General features: G+C 42.3%; 3 protein-coding genes across 4 annotated transcripts; 1 reads left to right on the top strand and 2 right to left on the bottom strand.

Moving 5' to 3' along the window:
• On the top strand, nt 1-4,403 carry mest. Of its 2 annotated transcripts, none has more exons than XM_040035368.1 (12): nt 1-249; nt 478-666; nt 744-823; nt 929-1,006; nt 1,100-1,236; nt 1,330-1,388; nt 2,370-2,410; nt 2,547-2,617; nt 2,721-2,822; nt 2,899-2,975; nt 3,307-3,370; nt 3,846-4,403. In XM_040035368.1, exons 2-12 carry the CDS (start codon nt 513-515, stop codon nt 3,961-3,963), a joined length of 981 nt encoding a protein of 326 aa, XP_039891302.1. In that variant the 5' UTR covers nt 1-249; nt 478-512; the 3' UTR covers nt 3,964-4,403. The 2 variants fall into 2 exon arrangements, with proteins under 2 accessions (XP_039891302.1, XP_039891301.1); XM_040035367.1 differs by having other exon boundaries at nt 3-178.
• A 49-nt stretch (nt 4,404-4,452) lies between these two features.
• Nucleotides 4,453-12,576, bottom strand: copg2 (COPI coat complex subunit gamma 2). The gene is made up of 24 exons (XM_040035363.1): nt 12,439-12,576; nt 11,815-11,867; nt 11,608-11,688; nt 11,437-11,508; nt 11,269-11,348; nt 10,897-10,972; nt 10,687-10,779; nt 10,452-10,538; nt 10,152-10,309; nt 9,917-10,050; nt 9,737-9,804; nt 9,366-9,554; nt 8,093-8,188; nt 7,677-7,920; nt 7,429-7,504; nt 7,203-7,306; nt 6,975-7,100; nt 6,807-6,875; nt 6,500-6,681; nt 6,273-6,402; nt 6,094-6,191; nt 5,607-5,745; nt 5,395-5,493; nt 4,453-4,810 (listed from the first exon to the last, which is right to left on the bottom strand). Exons 1-24 carry the CDS (start codon nt 12,473-12,475, stop codon nt 4,680-4,682), a joined length of 2,622 nt encoding a protein of 873 aa, XP_039891297.1. The 5' UTR covers nt 12,476-12,576; the 3' UTR covers nt 4,453-4,679.
• A 2,258-nt stretch (nt 12,577-14,834) lies between these two features.
• On the bottom strand, nt 14,835-16,624 carry ucn3l (urocortin 3, like). The gene is made up of 2 exons (XM_040035371.1): nt 16,486-16,624; nt 14,835-16,159 (listed from the first exon to the last, which is right to left on the bottom strand). Exon 2 carries the CDS (start codon nt 16,147-16,149, stop codon nt 15,664-15,666), a length of 486 nt encoding a protein of 161 aa, XP_039891305.1. The 5' UTR covers nt 16,150-16,159; nt 16,486-16,624; the 3' UTR covers nt 14,835-15,663.
• Between the last annotated feature and the right edge of the window lie 269 nt (nt 16,625-16,893).

Raw genomic sequence — 16,893 nt, 5'->3', positions numbered from 1 at the left:
CTAAGCTACTCGCTTCAGTCTCTTTGCTCGTGTACGTAGCGGCAGAGTGAGACCTCAGTGTATTTATTTTAATCTTTGAAAAGTGTCGCCTTATTCCGCTCGGCAGGAATTTCCTCCGCGCAGTAATGGATCCCAAACACGGGGCGAAGGTCTGCTGAAGACGGGTCACAGTGTTTATGTGAGTACAGCAACCTGCAGCAGCGTCGGTCTCGTAGAAGTAAACCGAGCACAGGATCAGTCTGGTGGAAGGTTGGAGTTGTAATGACTTATCGATCATTTATAGATAACTGACAGCGGGTTTGTCTCCTTTAATGAGTTGCACAGTGATAAATTACTGTTGCAGTGCAGGCAGGAGGAAGACATGGCCTTTCCTCCCCCCTTGCATCTGCGACATGACCTGTGTGAACTTGTGCATCGATGCGAATCTTGCAGGTTTCTTATCTAACGTGTTGTTGCTCATGCGTCCATCTCTCACAGGCAGGAATGCGACTCCCCCCACGGCTGAGTTCAAGATGAGAGAGTGGTGGATTCATGTGGGTTTGATCTGCATCCCTTTGGTGGCCGTGTACCTGCACATCCCGCCCCCTCAGCTGTCCACTGCGCTGCAGAAGTGGCACGGTGCTGGGAAGGTCTTCCACTTCAGAGGCTGGAAAATCTTCTACAGAGGTAATACGTCAGACTTAGTGCTACCAGAACATGCCAGTCAAGCACAAATATGTCTTTGATCTGTGGTCTCTTCTCAGACTCTCTCGGTGCTTTGGGAAGCTCAGATGTCATCATCTTACTCCATGGCTTCCCCACTTCCAGCTATGACTGGAGCAAGGTGCCCATCTCTCTGCACATGCCCAGTGGATAAACAAATGGAGAACTGTAAGGGTGTGTTTGGGACCCCCACCTATCCTTTCTTTTTCCCCCTCCTCTCATACAGATCTGGGATCCGCTCACACAACGATTCCATCGTGTGATTGCGCTGGACTTCCTCGGTTTTGGCTTCAGTGATAAACCGGTGGGTGAAAGCTAGACACAGGAAATCCATCATTATACATCGACTGATTAAAACGTGTCTAACATGTGTTTTTACTGTGCTCTAATGTACCAGCGGCCCCATAAGTACTCCATCTTCGAGCAGGCCAGTGTGGTTGAAGCCCTGGTGGCCCACTTGGGTCTGAGCAACCAGCGAGTGAACCTGGTGTCCCACGACTATGGAGACACCGTGGCCCTGGAGCTGCTGTACAGGTTGGTGGTGTTTTCATGCAGGCTGCCAAAACAGTGTAAACTGATAAACTGCTAACCTGCTGTGGTTTTTCCTCTGTCCTTCTTCCAAACTAGGAGTGACCAAAATCGCACAGGTCATCTGACTTTAAACAGCCTGTGTCTTTCCAATGGAGGTACAGTGCACTCTGTTATCCTTGGTTTTAGTATAAACAGAAGCTGCAGCTCAGATTTTCTGTTTGTTTTACATTTAAACTGAATATGTTAAGCTTTTTACAAAATCTATCCATTCAATGCTCTTTGTTTTTCTGAAGTCGGGTCGTGGTGGCAGCAGACTCCTGAACCATACTTTCCAGTTACTTCTGGAGGATTTCGAGGTGTTCCCAGACTAGATGACATATATAATCTCTCTAATCTTCTAGATTTACCCCGGGTGTCCTCACAGTTGTCTGTGCCTGGAAAACCTCCAAAGGGAGGTTGCCAGGAGGCATCCATACCCACGCGAGCGCAGCGGCTCTACTCCAAGATCCCTCTGGGTATCTGAGCTCCTCAAACTGTCTGCAGGAGGAAACTAACCTATTTGTATTCGCGACCTTACTCTTTTGGTCATTACTCAGCCGTGGACGATCGGAGATAGACGGTCCAACACCCACAAGGACATGGACACGGCCCTCACTTTGGTTATACAAGGACCTGATGGCCCGTAGCAGTGGGCTCAGAACCCCTTACTGCTGCAGTACACCACACAGATGCCCACAGAGAACCTGGTCCTTACATAATTGACACTGGTGTCTTGTCTTGGTCCCTTTTTCATTGGTGACAGGAGCCTGGTTGTTGCAGTGGCCACAAATCCTCTGCAGGGAGCTTTTAGGTAGACCAGCCGAGTTGTTCTCCCTTGATTTCCATATCTGTGCATTTCAGTCTTCAATCTGCGTCTTCCAGTCCTGGGCAGCATTTATGAGGGGAGCTTCCACCCTTACAGATTGTTTTGCTAGACACTGTCTTGGGTGGTTACGAGGGCAGACGAAAGCGAGAGCTGCCAGATTGATCGCCAGTTGATGTAGCTCCTGATATTTGAGCGTTAATAATGCACGTCATTCCAGATGTTGTTCCGACGTGAAAGTCACAAGCGCTGCTGACGCTTTTCTTCCTGACAGGATTGTTCCCAGAAACGCACCACCCACGGCTGCTGCAGATGGTGAGTCACGATTGTTTGCTTCATCCTGCTTTTTCCAGCCCATGTTACTAAATAAGCTGAGGAGGATGGAGTGAAATTTAAGGGGAGCTGTCTGAGTGGTAAACTTATTTCTGTCCTTGTTTCTGTCCTCCAAAAGCTTCTGAAGGACTCGAGTTTTCTGGCTCCGATTCTGACGCGCCTCACTAACTTTGTGATCTTTCAAAAAGGGTAAGAGAGCCTGAGCCCTTTAGCACCAGAGTTAAAGCTGGAGCCCTGCATTAGGACATTACATAATTGGATAATGGACTTTGATTTGTTTCCTCACCGGCAGGATAGGAGAGGTGTTCGGCCCATACACGCAGCCCACGGACGCTGAGTTTTGGGACATGTGGACGGGGTTACGCTACAATGATGGCAACTTAGTTTTGGACAGGTGCGTGTGCCTGTTTGGTCTTTTGGCCTTTGTAACCTGCTCGCTCGCTTCTAACTTTGCCGCTCTGTCTCCGCAGTATTCTGCAATACATCAACCAGAGACTGAAACACAGAGAGCGCTGGGTGGGAGTGCTCACTTCCACGTATGTCCCACGTAAGTTCACTGTTGCGTCACACATCCCTGTGTGTGTGTGTGTGTGTTAATAAATCAGAGGGCAGCTTTTGCATGGGCCAAACAATTTCTTAAGGTGTCAGCAGCCTCAGGCAGAGAGCTGCTGATGCTAAGCTGCTTAGTCCATCTGTGATTGGAAGCTCAGTGCGTGTGTGTGGCATAGAGCTCATGAGAAATGCAACATCTTGGGAGAAATAACTCCAGTATATGCCTTTTAATTTAATCCCACTCGTCCTGTACCGCTCCTCCATTTCTCAGTGTTCCTCTTTCCATTTTTTTTCCCCTCGCTCACCGTCTTCCTTGTGTGTTTCAGTGCACATGATCTACGGACCCCTGGACCCCGTCAACCCCCACCCCCAGTTCATCCGTCTTTACCAGTGAGTGCCCCTTCATCTGTTTCTTTAACCCCCACACCCGACAATCCAGATTATCCATAATGCCCCTAAACTGGGGGTAGCATTAAATGTGCTAAGTTTCCAAACTGCTTTGACAGATAAAAAGCAGAGCACCTAGCAGGTGATCCATCTGGGAATCTCATTTACCTCAGTGCACCTTGCAGTTGGGACTGCGAAAGCTTGCAGGACATTATGTTAAAGAAGGAAGAAAACCATGTGCTGGTGACATTTAGGCAGCGCAGCAGATTAGGGAGTAGCTTCGGTTGCCTTGAAGGCTGAGGCTGAGGATGGCTCTATTAATCTTTTAGTTTCTCACCCAAAAGTTAGAAAAATGTGCTAGATTTATTCCCTCATCAGAGCTGAAGATCAGTCACAAATGACTAGCTTTAAAGCTCTATCTTTATGTCCTTTGTGGCATGTTTTATTGAAACAGTCCATGTTTTTTCCATTTCCTCAGGAAGCTGGTCCAGAGGTCAACAGTCACAATTTTGGACGAGCACATCAGTCACTACCCTCAGCTGGAAGATCCCACTGGCTTCTTAAATGCATATTTCAATTTTATTCACTCTTTCTGAAAGGAAACCAAATGCAACTGATTGTAGAACTATCGGATTATGTGTCGTACCAAATTGAAAGACGCACACATGGTGCAAAGAGCGATCGTGATGATTGTACCCAGATGAAATGCTGCATCGGCCTTGCGATTTAAGCAAAGCTAATTTACCAGCACCAATCCCTGAAATGTTCATTACTACCATGGAAAATGGGAAATGCAGGCTAAAAATGATTGTATTTAAATAGGTGGAGGTGACTGAGGGAGCATGGTAATGTCAAGTAATTTGAACTGGTGTTGGGGTGTGTCATCATTGAGTTTATTTGCGGGACACTCTTGATTCCTTCCAGTTTGTGTTGTCTGTCCTGCTATCAGCTGTGATGAATTTTTATATAATTTTCTATATTTCTCTCGATGTCAGCAAGTAAATGTCAATTTTTCTTCAAATAAAACTAGTTTTCTAAAAAAAAATATCTTGATTTCCAACTGGAATAAATTAAGCAGCCAGAACTTGGACAGTCATGATTTATTGTAGATTTGACAGATAACAAAACATGAGGACCAGCAGAAAATATAAAGGAACAGCGAGAGAACACTTTTTAGTTTATACACTAGAAGTAATAAAACATTCATGAAATAGAATTTCAGATCCGTGAAGAACTAAGTGACGTTTCAGGTGGTTGAACAGGGATGAAAGGTCTTCTTGTCGCGTTGGCACAAAGCTGTATGACGACCATTTTAACCCACCGAAGCCAAGATGACATCGACGACGTTCTCGTCTCCGCTACGAACCGTCACCTGCATGGTGACGCCGTCGGCCAGCGCGAGCCGAGCCCGAACCAGCACGTCGTGACCGCCGCGAAACACACCTTAGAGTGAGAGTGGGAAAGTTTTTACTCACGACATATACACATATTTACAGTATTTCTGTGAAGGTTCTCAGTCATCCAGGTCATCGTAGTCTAAGGAGCTTGGAAAGAAAAGCGTCTGGACTTCTTTAGGTTGCTTGAAGATGTTTCACCTCTCATCCGAGAAGCTTCTTCAGTTCTAAGGGTCAAATGGTGGAGAGTCCCAGATTTAAACCCAGTGGGAGTAACCCCCTACAGAGGGACAAAGGACCCCCTGATGATCCTCTACCTAATCACACGAGCTAAGGTGTGAAAACGGGTGTGGGTCCCAATAAGCCAGGGTTTCGGGTGAGCTCATTGTGAAACCTAACCCCACCCTATATGTGATTTCCTGAGGTCAGATGGCCCAGGATGTGAGTGGGTGTTAAGGCGTCTAGGAAGGGATCTCAAAACTGGATTATAGATGAAGAAGCTGAAGAAGCTTCTCGGATGAGAGGTGAAACGTCTTCAAGCAACTCAAAGAAATTTACAGTATTAATATTTTATAGATCAAGTTGAAGTTAAACTTGCATACAGTTATCAATATCCTGATATCAGACACTCACCAGCAAGGAAGAGGACGTGTGAGTTCTTATTTTCAGGAACTTTGTCGGAGCGCTCACATGGCTGCATTCCCAGGAAGTTGATAATGTTACCCACCGCCTCTGCACACAAAAACACAAAGAAAAGTTTCACGACAGTGGTTTAGGTCAGTTTATCCTATACATGCTAACTAAATAAAGGTTATATTACAAAATTAACTTCTAATTGTCCGTACCATCTAGAGTTCGTACAGATGCCAGGGCAAAAGTTTCTTCCTTCTCAAATTCGTCTCCTACTTCTTCCCACGCTGCTCCGAAATTTGGTTTCAGAACCTTCTGGATGTGGTCTGCAACCATTACCTCTAGATCCTCCAACTAAAGAAAGTCGCCCAAAACAAAGGAAGAGGTTTAGTTTGATGCTAAAACATGTTAACCGCCAACGCTACCCGCCCGCCTCCTCGCACACACCTATGGTATCAATTTCAAAACCCTCGTTCACGATTTTCAGAAAACCTGACCCCTTACCTTGACCTTGAGATCGAGGTCACTGAGATTTAAACTTGTCCATGACTTTTAGTAGATACACCTGTGGTATCGATTTGAAGCTGCCTCATTTTTGCGTTAATGCATTCACACGTCAGGCAGCAGGATAATAAAAATACTCCTGCCTTTTTACAGCTGAAGGGCAAATATAAATAAAGTCACACATTTTCTATTACATACCACATATTCATCATCATAACCGTCATCGTCAGGCTCTCCTGTGTTGGGGTCGCAGTCCCTCACCAGGTACTTCATAGTACAGCTGAACGTACAAGACACTGCGAACAGACAGGAGGCATAAATCACCCAAACTTGGCATTTAAGCAGCTTAAACACTGGTGATGTCTGAACGTTCGTACCAGCTGTGGGGTCGTCATCGGGAAGCCGGATCAAAGTGTAACAAGAACCAGGCTGACTGTATGGGAGGCTTGGGGCAGGGACACAGTGTACGACCTCATAGGCCTCCGAGGGCTCCATCTGCACCACCACCTAGAAGAAAGAATCAAACATATTCACACGTTTCATATGCTGAGGTGTTTAAAAATATTATTAAACTTCAGGTAATTGTGAAACAAAACTGCGATACCTTCTGCAGCAGCTGGTCGTTTAGAGTGTTCGTGCAGTCGAACTGGAACACCATGTGTCCGGCGAACGTGTGTTTGATGCAGCGCACCACGTATTCAGTCTCAGCCTCCGTCAGCTGCACCGGCTCCGAAGACTTGAACAGCGGGCCGAGACCCTGGAATTCTGGGATGGCCGCAAGTTGTTCTGGCAATGATGTGAACAAAAACAGATGTAAGACGAAGCAGGGATTTTACCAGCTACATCGAAATGACCACAAAGGTGAACGCACATCTCCGATCATCGCAAAACAACAGATGCTGTTCATTTACCCTGATAAATGTCCTGGCGTGATGGGGCCAACTTTTCTGGAAGCTTGCTTGTAGCGACTGGGGCGATTTCTGAGCGGACAAATAAAATTGTTCTTAAAGATCTGATTCCTGAACGTGACAGTTTCTCGGTTACTAAAAAAAAAAATAAACAAATCCCTGTGGTCGTACCCGTTTTCTGCTCTGTGATTGGAGCAGTGGCCAGAGGGACTGTCTTCATATCAAAAGGTTTCTCTGAGGGCTCCAAGGTGTACTGGTGGAGGGACTTCTCCAAACCAGGAATGGAAACAGAAAGTCCTGAAACACACATACAAGGAGACTCAGCACATCACCTGCTGAGTGCTTGACGAACAAACTGCCTTGACGGCTCTTTTATTTTGAAAACCAACTGCAATTTACCATTAAAGATGTAGGCAGCATTCAGAGCCTTCTGCTTCTGCTGGAGCACGTTCATGTAGAAAGTAGCTCTGTCGCGCACCTCATCATCACTGTCCATCATACACCTGTGCAAACAGAGCTGTGTTAAAAATTATACCGCACTGACACACAAAGAGTTTATCCACTGTGTACTTCCAAAAGTGCACACACGCGCACACACATACACTCAAACAAAACCAATGAATACCTCTGCAAAAGAACCAGGACACTTGGCAGCAGATCATCATTCTGAGCTCCAAATTTAGCCAAAGCGCTGACAGCAGCTAAAAGTGGAGCATGACACAAACAAATGTTTTATCTCGTTAGTAAATAGCCTAAAAAAAATTGGAAGAAAATTAACTAAAGCTGCCAAAATAAGAAGTATCAGCCTCTGCCTATGGATGTTACAGATCTAAGGTCAAACTTCTGGGGTGCATGCTCTCCTACTCGTCTCACCTGCACGGACAGCCTCGCTCTCCAGCACCACTCGGTTGAAAATAAAGCGAATGTACTTGGAGGGCTGCGGGGTGCGTGGACCCTCTTTGCCCAGCAGGTGCAGGATCTTTGTGGCAAGCACAGTGTGCTCGCAGTCCTCGATAAACTCGCACAGATGGGCCAAGCCCGTCTCTTTGCTCTCAGGGTTCTCCTCGATGATGCTGATGATGCAGTCCACGATGGCCCGCTTGTACTCAAATCCACCCTGCAGGGAGAGAAGAGGTTTACAAAAAAAAATATTATTACAGTGATTCATTGTGGTGTGCAGATTCTATATCTGTTATAAAAAAACAAACCACATTTTCTATACAGCATGTCACAAGAAAACTCAAAAAGTCAAATGCCAAATGTAGACAATACACGGTTATATGACTTACATCGTCTCTGAGCATGTTGGACAAGAAGTTCATCATGACGCTGTGCTTCCTGGGATACTTCTGACAGAGAGCACTGATGGCCTGCACCACAACCACCTGAAATAAAAACACACATTTAGGACATCAGAAAATAGAACAAAGGTAATGGGATTTGTTTTTAAGTAGGAGCAAAGCACTAAAACTCATTTTAAAAATTGATCTTTTTTCTCCCAAAAGAAGCTAATATCCGGTTGTAATACCACAATGACACTTTTCATCTACAACCTGCATGTTTTCATGGCTGGTTTCCATAATATTGAGATTTTTTGTGTGGCAATATTATATCGATACAGGGACACCAAATATTGATGTGTTATTTTAGAAAACGCAAACTCAGTACTATAAAATCAACTGCTTATTTACTCCACCAGATGGTGCTGTTCAGGTTTTTTCTAGTGACCTTCAGCGTAGAAGAAGAAGTTGATAAAGACAGCGATATTGGAAAAAGAAATCAACAAAGCACAGCGAAAATTTAACCCAAAGTTATGAGCTTATTTTGGATTTTCTAACCAGGACAAGACAAAGGACACTGATGGCATTTAAAAGTACCAGACAGCAATAAAGTTTTCTGGAACTGCTACAAACACGAGGGGTCGTCTCATCTGCCACCATCCTGCGACAACGTTAGCAAGGAATGGCAAAGCTAGCAGAAACAATATATCCAAATATAACTTATATATACTCAGCATATTGCAGTTGTTTAAAATTGCAATAATATTGTATAGTGATTAAGCCATTGAGAAAATATTGTAGAACTTTGTGCCTGAGAATATTTATGTTCTCAGGCACACATTTCTATGAGCACAGTGGCTCCTTCCACCAGCTAACTGTAAGAAAGTTGTCTTTAAGAATGTGGAGCTAAAGAAGAAAAAACAACAACTATGGAGTCAGAAATATGCAAAACAACTAGCTTTAAGGATAATCTCCCCACTGTCCACCATGCTACATGTATGGACTAGTACTTATATAGTACCTCCCTACTCAGTTCTTACTACTGCAAGTCTCATTTACTCCAACACACACTGATACAGCACTTTCATCTATCCCTAAGGGGGTTCAGTGTCTTTCCCAAGGACATTTCTATATGCAGACTGGAGGAGTCAGGAATTGCTCCGCAGACATTCTGATTGGTAGACAACCTGCTCTACCTCATGCACCACAGCTGCTCTGACCCACGTGCATTAAGACTTACTGCTTAATCAAATTTAGAGTATTTAAAACAAAAGCGCCTGACCTTGAACTCATCTGAGATCTCTGAGACAAAAGAGGAGATCTGCTTCATGAGCCGATCCACGCTGCTCTCACTGCCAGTCTTCAGAAGAGTGGTGATGGCTAGCGTGGCAATGCTTCGGTTAGAATCGGTGATCAGGTTCTCAAGGTCCAGGTTGCACGCAGTCACGGCTGATGGATGCTTCATGGCCACCTAGTGGACACAAAGGAAATATTAATGTAGTTATACTACATCCAGAGTTATGTTTTTAATTGTAATAGGTTATTTTTATGTTGCTATGATTAAACAACTCATGGCTGTTTATGCATCAGTGTTTGGTACTTAAACCTTAAAAAACAAGCCATATTTTGCAGGAAGGGAGTGTGCAGCTGTACCTTATTGAGGGTCCTGACAGCAGCGTATCTTAATGCAGCTTTAGGAGAGCTGCAGAAGAGCTGCAACACTGCAGGAAGACATACATTTAAAATGAGATTGATGCAGTAAGACAAAAATTGCTCATTTACAATATAAACTTTTTAGCACATTTATGAATAATATGTGAGTAAACTAGTAACCTGACACAGCAGGGGCCAGCTCCCTGGCAGTGCAGTTGGGCATATGGACAATAGCAGAAGCAGCCTCATACACCACCATCTCATTCTTGTTCCTCAGGCAGCTCTCGATGAAGTCAAACAAGGGGCTGTCATGACTGTAAACACGAGGATAAAACCCATGTCAACATGACATCAAGACTGAAATTTAGTATGCCCACATATCTTTTGTGTATCAAACTACTGCTGGTCTACTCACCCTCCCTCTGTCTCGTCCAGCAGTTTACTTGCAATCCGGATGAGCATGCAGTAGGCAAAGGGAGACTTAAGACCAGACTTGGTGAACTTGTTGAGCATCTTGGTCACAGCGAGGCGGTCATTCTTCCTGAGGTGATACAACAGGCCCAGGGCGTGGTACTAGAGAACAGGACACAAATAAGCAGCCACTTTAAACTAATTTCTATTCAGGAATAATATTCATTATTCTCAATATTAACCAAATGAAGCAAACCGCACTAGAAAACATTAATTCTGTAGTTTTTCTTCTGTTCCTACCCACCTGGACCATGATGTTGTCACTGGAAGCAGCCTCCTGGGCTTCATTCACCCAGCGCTTCACCACATCATAGCTCATCTTCACCATGTGCTGAAGAATTGAAGTGGAAAGAACATTATAGTCCACCATGAAGGAAGTGAATAACAAACTTTTAATTGTGTAGAAATGTCAGAAAAATCTGAAAAGAGATTTTTTCTGAGAATAACACTGAAAGAAAAAAAATGAGCCCAATTCATACCAGCGAGGAGACCAAAGCTGAACTGGACACACTGGGAACCTTGTCAACAATAGCCTGCTTCATATATCTCTCAATAGCCTGCAGCATGGTCGTCTGTGGGGAAGACCGAAAAATTAAAAGATGCTTCAGTTTCTTACCTTAAAAACATGACATTAATAAGAAAAGACAAAAGCAATTTCCTCTTCTGAACAGAAATTAAGCAGCACTCACATCTGTAATCCTGCAGAGAGCTCTAATGGCAGGTCCTCTGTATACATCCTCCTTCCCAGTCATGTCTTTGGTCAAGCTATAAAATACCAGACAAGAAATAAATAAGGACACTAGAATGCCAAAAGAAAAAGTACACTATTGCAAAAATCATAATTTTCTTTGCAAACAACTTTAAGATATTGTTCTCATCAGACTTTATACCATCAAATATTCCATTTTGCTAGTAATAATGGTTAAGAGGTGCACTGCTAGTACAACTATAAAACTGGTGTGAAAATACTTTTTGCTTATTTTTACTCTTCTGTTTTATTTGAGAAATAAGAAATCAGTATGTACATAAATGTATACATAAAAGCCATTTAATGAACAAACCTGCTAGTGACAATGATGACATCCTCAGAGATGTTGGCCATCTCTTTGATAGTTAGATAGCACATCCTCCTCAAAGTTTGCTAGAAGAGAAATAGCATAAACCTGAATTAATTAAAAAGAAATGCTTAGCCAGTTAATTAGAGATCAAATGAATAGGGGACCTCTTACATCATTGGACTGAAAGAGCCTGGTCATTGCAAAGAAAGCCTCAGTGGCCTCTGTGGTCCCAAAATGCTCTCCCTGTGTGAACAAAGATATGAGAATGAGAGAAGATGATGTCATGAACTCAAAGCCATACAGACAGCATAGTTTGTCTACCTTTTTTTTTTTTTTTTTTACCTGGTTGAGGAGATAGATAATCTTGGTGAGAATGTGGAGGCATCTTCTTGGATTAATGGGAGTCTCATTGAAGATGCGAGCCTGTAAACAAAAAAAAACACACTTTTTATTTCAGTACACCGAATATTCTTTTCTTTGATCCGTTTTTTTTCTTTGTTTATTGTGAGCGAAGAACACGTTTTCAACAGCACTGATCTTAGGCTTTACCTCCTGCAAGACCGCACTCTTCTCCAGGTGCTGGAAAGGGTTTGAGCCACTTCCTAATGAGTTGAAATAGTTGTGTTAGAAAAATAATCCATTAAAACTTTACTGAACCTTATTCAAAGCAAATACATATATGAAGGGGGTAGAGAAGAAATGGACAATGAGAAACCAATAAGATAGAATCAATCCTGCTTTATATTAATTTGATCTTCTTATTAGCGTATGTTAGCTTCTGGATATCTGCAAATATCCAAACAGTCTTCCTTAACGTCAACAGAAACTGGTACAACTTCCACTCATATAAATTGGACTTGGGAGAGAAATGACAACATCCAGCTGACGATGCTAATACGGTCGGCTAACGCTGAACTACAGAAAACCGATGTTTTAGTAGCTGTGGATTTAAATGCAACGTCAACTCAGTTTTTGACACTCTCTTTAAACCATTATCTTAATCATACGTTTGTTTGCAAACCACATTTATCGCTCAAGGTAGCTGACAGGTAGCGTAGGTTTACCTAGCTAGTGAGCTAACAGGCTAGCACCGCTTTAGCTTCCACAACATAAAGTCCATTCAAGACTATTCAACGTTAACAACCGTTTAAAATTACAATTCTGCAGTCTTACCAGACTCCTCGTCTTTCTTATCAAATTTTTTAATCATTTTGAAAGCGCGAAGCTGACAGATGAGGCCAAAAGCAGCTCTCAATCTCGCAACAGATGAGAAGCTACTTCCACGTAGCCGAAGTGAAAACTGACGTCCGGTGGCAACGTCCACGTCGACGGAAGACACGTCAGAATATTTCCGCGTAAGGAGCGGCAGGGGGCGCTTCTGACACATCCTGACGGTTACTCGAATTAAAAAGTCCCACGAAAACAACAATCCATGCATAATAATCCTTGTCCCAACCAAATTGCATTTAATGTATAATAATAAAAATAAGGTTTAAACAAGTAAATCCAATTTTTGTTTTGATTTTGTTAACACATTTGTCTCTTGTCTCTTAAGTGATTATAAACCAATTTATTAAACATCACCGTTAAAAAAAAACAGTAATTATTCACTGCAGGCTTTGTGCCTAACCAATGCAACCCTATAGCTATATTACCTAAAGAAAAGAAATTCATTTCAAAATTGCCGTCCCCTATTTACACAACTACATCTACCATGAACTTTCACAAGGGTTTGATCTCCTGCCTTCATAATAGTTTGATTATTATATAAATAGTGTATTTGGGCAAAGATTTGAAAAATAAATATAGTACTAATATTACCAAAAAAACCCCAACAAAAATAAATAGATTTACTTTAAAAAAATTGACTATTGAAACGTCAGGCAAAGTAGTTTTCAAAAGTTGCTTGACTTGATATATATTAAGTATGAAGGTGACTAATTTATTTAACAGTATTTTTAGCTACTAGAGTATTGGTAACAGGGCTGAACCAGCTACAGCACAGAACAACTAAAATCTGTCATGAAAAGTTTACCTTTGTTGCCTGAGCTGAATAAACACAGCAAACACAAGCTCCTTGAAGATCAATCTCAAGCTAAGCAGTTACAAACAGCATATATCATAATCAGAATGTGACGATGAGGTGCTACGTCTGCGGGTGTCTCAAGTGTCACCGTATAAATAAATAAAAACAAAAAAACAAAGTCATTAACGTGGTAAACCAAGTTCTAATTTTAGTATGAAGTAGTCAAGAATTTAGAAGAAGGTGCTGAGGTGCATCACAGTAGTCATATTTGATTTAGGAGGGTAATTGCACTTGGATAAAAAGGTGTTTTTTTAATGTGTTTGTCCTTGTTTTAATTTACACGTAGTGTCTACCAGAGGGCAACAGGTCAAAGAGCAAGTGTCCAGGGTGAGAACTGTTTTTTTTTACTGATTTTTCAGGTTCTTGGGTGGTATCTTACGTTTTCTATGCACGGTCAGTTATATTTTGTGCTGTTTATTAGCATCTGGACAGCCGTTATAACTGCTGCAGAGCATCATGCATACCACACTGTTCCACAGTACACCAGGAAGCTTCTATAGTGGAGCGATAGAAGGTCCCCACCACTTTCTAATCTACACAGTTCTTCTTCAGCGAGCTCGGGAAATGAGGGCACCACTGACCCTCCTTAACTGTAGTGTTGACAGACCAATAGGGGTCGCCACGGCAGATCATGTACCTTTCCTTCTCATTTGTTCACCTTTGCTACATCTTCTTCTCTGCGGTCTCCGTGGCATCACTACTTGTACGCTTTGCATCTTCACTGTCACACCTGTCTCCTTCTCATTCACACACGTGTCCTGTTTTTTTTTTTTCTCTCTCTTTAGGCTACCGACCGTCACAAACTAGAATGTAGCTTTCATAAATGACCAGAAGAGGGCGACATTATTCTTTGTAAAGAATGCTTTTCTGGGGCAGGTGAATTCAAAATCCAGATATGCCAATTTCTTGTTTGTTTTTTGACACACGTATTGCCCAGCCACATTATTATTATCCATCACTGCTTATTGCAATCTCCCAACTTCAAAATCCTATCTATTTATAAATAGAAGACATAAAAGAATAGAAAGGTAGGGTGCCCTCTTGTGGTAAAGCCAAGCAATAGCAACACTAATTAAAGTTTATACCTTGAAAGTCTGTCCCTTAAGCATATGTTTGCACTGTAATGTATTACTTGCTGACAATATGAAGTGAAACATGAATATATCTATGATGAGACAAATTTGGGTGATAAAGTGTTTTCATGAAGGTGTGTGAGTCGGGCTTTAACTTTGTGAACAATGAAGTAGTGAAAAGATCTTTTCTAAGAATATATAATGAATCTCAGTGATATAGATATTGCATATAAAGAGGCAAATGTATGTCGTTACACCTGCTTTATTTGAGGAAAAATAATCCTTTATTTTGAGTATAAAAATAAGAGACATCTGATGAACACATACATTCCCATGCAATTGCATTTTACTGTATTTCATGACCTTGCAGATGATTTGTACAGTATTTTTTTTTCTCAGTGTTGTTTTTCGGCCACATTCAAAGTTCAAAACTTGAATCTGAATTCATACTTTTTTTTTTTAACACAAAGCTTCTTAAATAAATAAATAAATAAATGAAGAATGAAAAAGAAAAAACCCCACATATCCTGGAATAAAAAAAAACATTTCTCAGGACATCAAATTATTATTAGATTATGCAACAGTGCTGCATTTTTTAATATTTATTTATTTATTTATTGCTGTAAGCAAAACCAGCTGCTTTGCTCATCGCGTCCAGTTATTTGAATTTATTGAGTCTGGGCAAAACAATCACATTAAACATTAATTTAACCGAAAAACCGAGGACGTGTTTTAGTCATTTTGTTTGTCTGCTATAACAAAGTACTTGAGAAAGTTTGTAATTTAATATAGGTGGATTATTCGCACGTACAATAAATGCATAAATAAACATATTTAATGAACTAAAAATAAATCAATCAATTACTTTTAAAAGAAGGCAGCAACAGCTAATTTATCCGCTCATATCTTCTGTAACATTTAACCTTGGTTTTAAAACATTTTTCAGTAGTTATCTACTTTTTCACAAGTTCCCTTTCCTACGAATATATATATATATAGTAAACGTGCCTTTGCAGTTGGAAATGGTCTCAGTGATTTGATCTGGAGAAAAGAAGGCGTGAGATTATTTCCTTTTACAGGCGAACAGCTGAATTTAAAGCCTGTGTATTATTAAACACGGCATCGTTCCCCCGGAGAAACAAATGGATGTTTACTTGGATGATAAGAGATGCTAATTTATTAGACTTTGAGAGGCCAACACTGGTCATGGCTGTCTGTTAAATGAAAGTTGTCCATGTTTCATTTCCTCCGTCCAATTTGCGCCAGTAGACGCGCGTTCTCCGCCGCCTTGGCTCGCAGGTTTTTGGCCTTGGCCACATCAAAGAGCACGTTCATGATGTTGGTCGGGACGTCCAGGGACAGGGTCAGTCTGCTCCTCCGGTCCCCTTTGTTGCTGTTGCGGAGCATCTGGCCCCTGAGCTTGGTCCGGCTCAAGAAGCGGTAGTTTGCGGGACTTGAAGTCCTTTTTTCCCGACTGGATTCAGCAGAGGAGAAAGAGGACGACGACGTGGAGGATGAGGAGGAGAGATACTCCGCGGACTGCATGAGGGACCCCCAGCCGTCCACAGTGGAGTAACCAGGCTCAGTTTGGTCATTCCGGACCCCGAGTGCCAGCTGGTCGTCGCAGAGGAGGTCGGGGCGCGTCTGGTAGAGACGGAGGCACAGGCTGGAGGTCGGTGTGCACAGGACCGAGAACAGCAGCAGGGTCTTTAGGGACGACAGCATGCTGTGTCCTCTGGGACCAAAACAGGTGAAGAAAGCCAGAGAATATGAAGTTTTTCTCGCATCTAATCTTCAGCAACGCATGTCAGTGAATTTCATCTTCACTGAGATGCAAAAATAAACCTTACTAATATGCCCATTCTGCATATTAATAGTAAATATTAACAAGTACCCTAACAAATCTTGTTAAAATCTACTCTAAGAGTACAGGATTTAGTTTAAAGTTCGATGGATCACAAAAAGCCGGGATGTTTTTAATGTGAAGTTTAGCGCATAAAACTAAAAACAATATTTAATAAAGGTCACAAACGTGTGAGCAATAATGTTCGTGCAACTTACCACTCGTATCCTTTAGTTATAATAATACTTGTATTAAATATAGTTGGAGAGGTTAAGCAGCACTTATCCCCTCAAAGAAAGCGCAAAGAAGGCGAAATCCTCAAGTGAGGTTATTATGAGAAATCCCGATGAACCAACACTGTGTGCGGAGGTCAACAGTGCGCACAGTCTGACCAGCAGCGTCTCCTGCTCGTCCATTCCCACTGTATTCTTTTAGTAGAGCCATCAAAACGCAGCCCTACGCCAGCAACAACGTCATCCCGTTGACATTTTGGTTCGCAGTGAGCCATCCCATTGGCTGTGAAGCAATGAGGTAGATGAATGAAGAAAAAAAAAAGAAGAAAGTTGTGGCCTCCTGTTGGTGGACCGAAGGCGTCACGACTATTGAAACTTTTTTTTCTGCCTCGC

The sequence above is a fragment of the Simochromis diagramma genome, unplaced genomic scaffold (assembly GCF_900408965.1).
Source record: "Simochromis diagramma unplaced genomic scaffold, fSimDia1.1 OVJJ01000816.1, whole genome shotgun sequence".
Taxonomy (NCBI): Eukaryota; Metazoa; Chordata; class Actinopteri; order Cichliformes; family Cichlidae; genus Simochromis; species Simochromis diagramma.
This window is presented reverse-complemented; position numbering and strand designations above follow the sequence as displayed.

What these genes read in the sequence shown, in the direction of transcription:
- mest (XM_040035368.1), top strand. Translation starts at nt 513, where the DNA reads ATGAGAGAGTGGTGGATTCATGTGGGTTTGATCTGCATCCCTTTGGTG. An exon ending in GCCCTGGAGCTGCTGTACAG is followed by an intron (nt 1,237 to 1,329) that starts GTTGGTGGTGTT and finishes CTTCCAAACTAG; the next exon opens with GAGTGACCAAAATCGCACAG. An exon ending in CACTTCCACGTATGTCCCAC is followed by an intron (nt 2,976 to 3,306) that starts GTAAGTTCACTG and finishes TGTGTGTTTCAG; the next exon opens with TGCACATGATCTACGGACCC.
- copg2 (XM_040035363.1), bottom strand. Translation starts at nt 12,475, where the DNA reads ATGATTAAAAAATTTGATAAGAAAGACGAGGAGTCTG. An exon ending in TTATCTATCTCCTCAACCAG is followed by an intron (nt 11,509 to 11,607) that starts GTAAAAAAAAAA and finishes TTGTTCACACAG; the next exon opens with GGAGAGCATTTTGGGACCAC. An exon ending in GGCTCTTTCAGTCCAATGAT is followed by an intron (nt 11,349 to 11,436) that starts GTAAGAGGTCCC and finishes TTTCTCTTCTAG; the next exon opens with CAAACTTTGAGGAGGATGTG.
- ucn3l (XM_040035371.1), bottom strand. Translation starts at nt 16,149, where the DNA reads ATGCTGTCGTCCCTAAAGACCCTGCTGCTGTTCTCGGTCCTGTGCACA.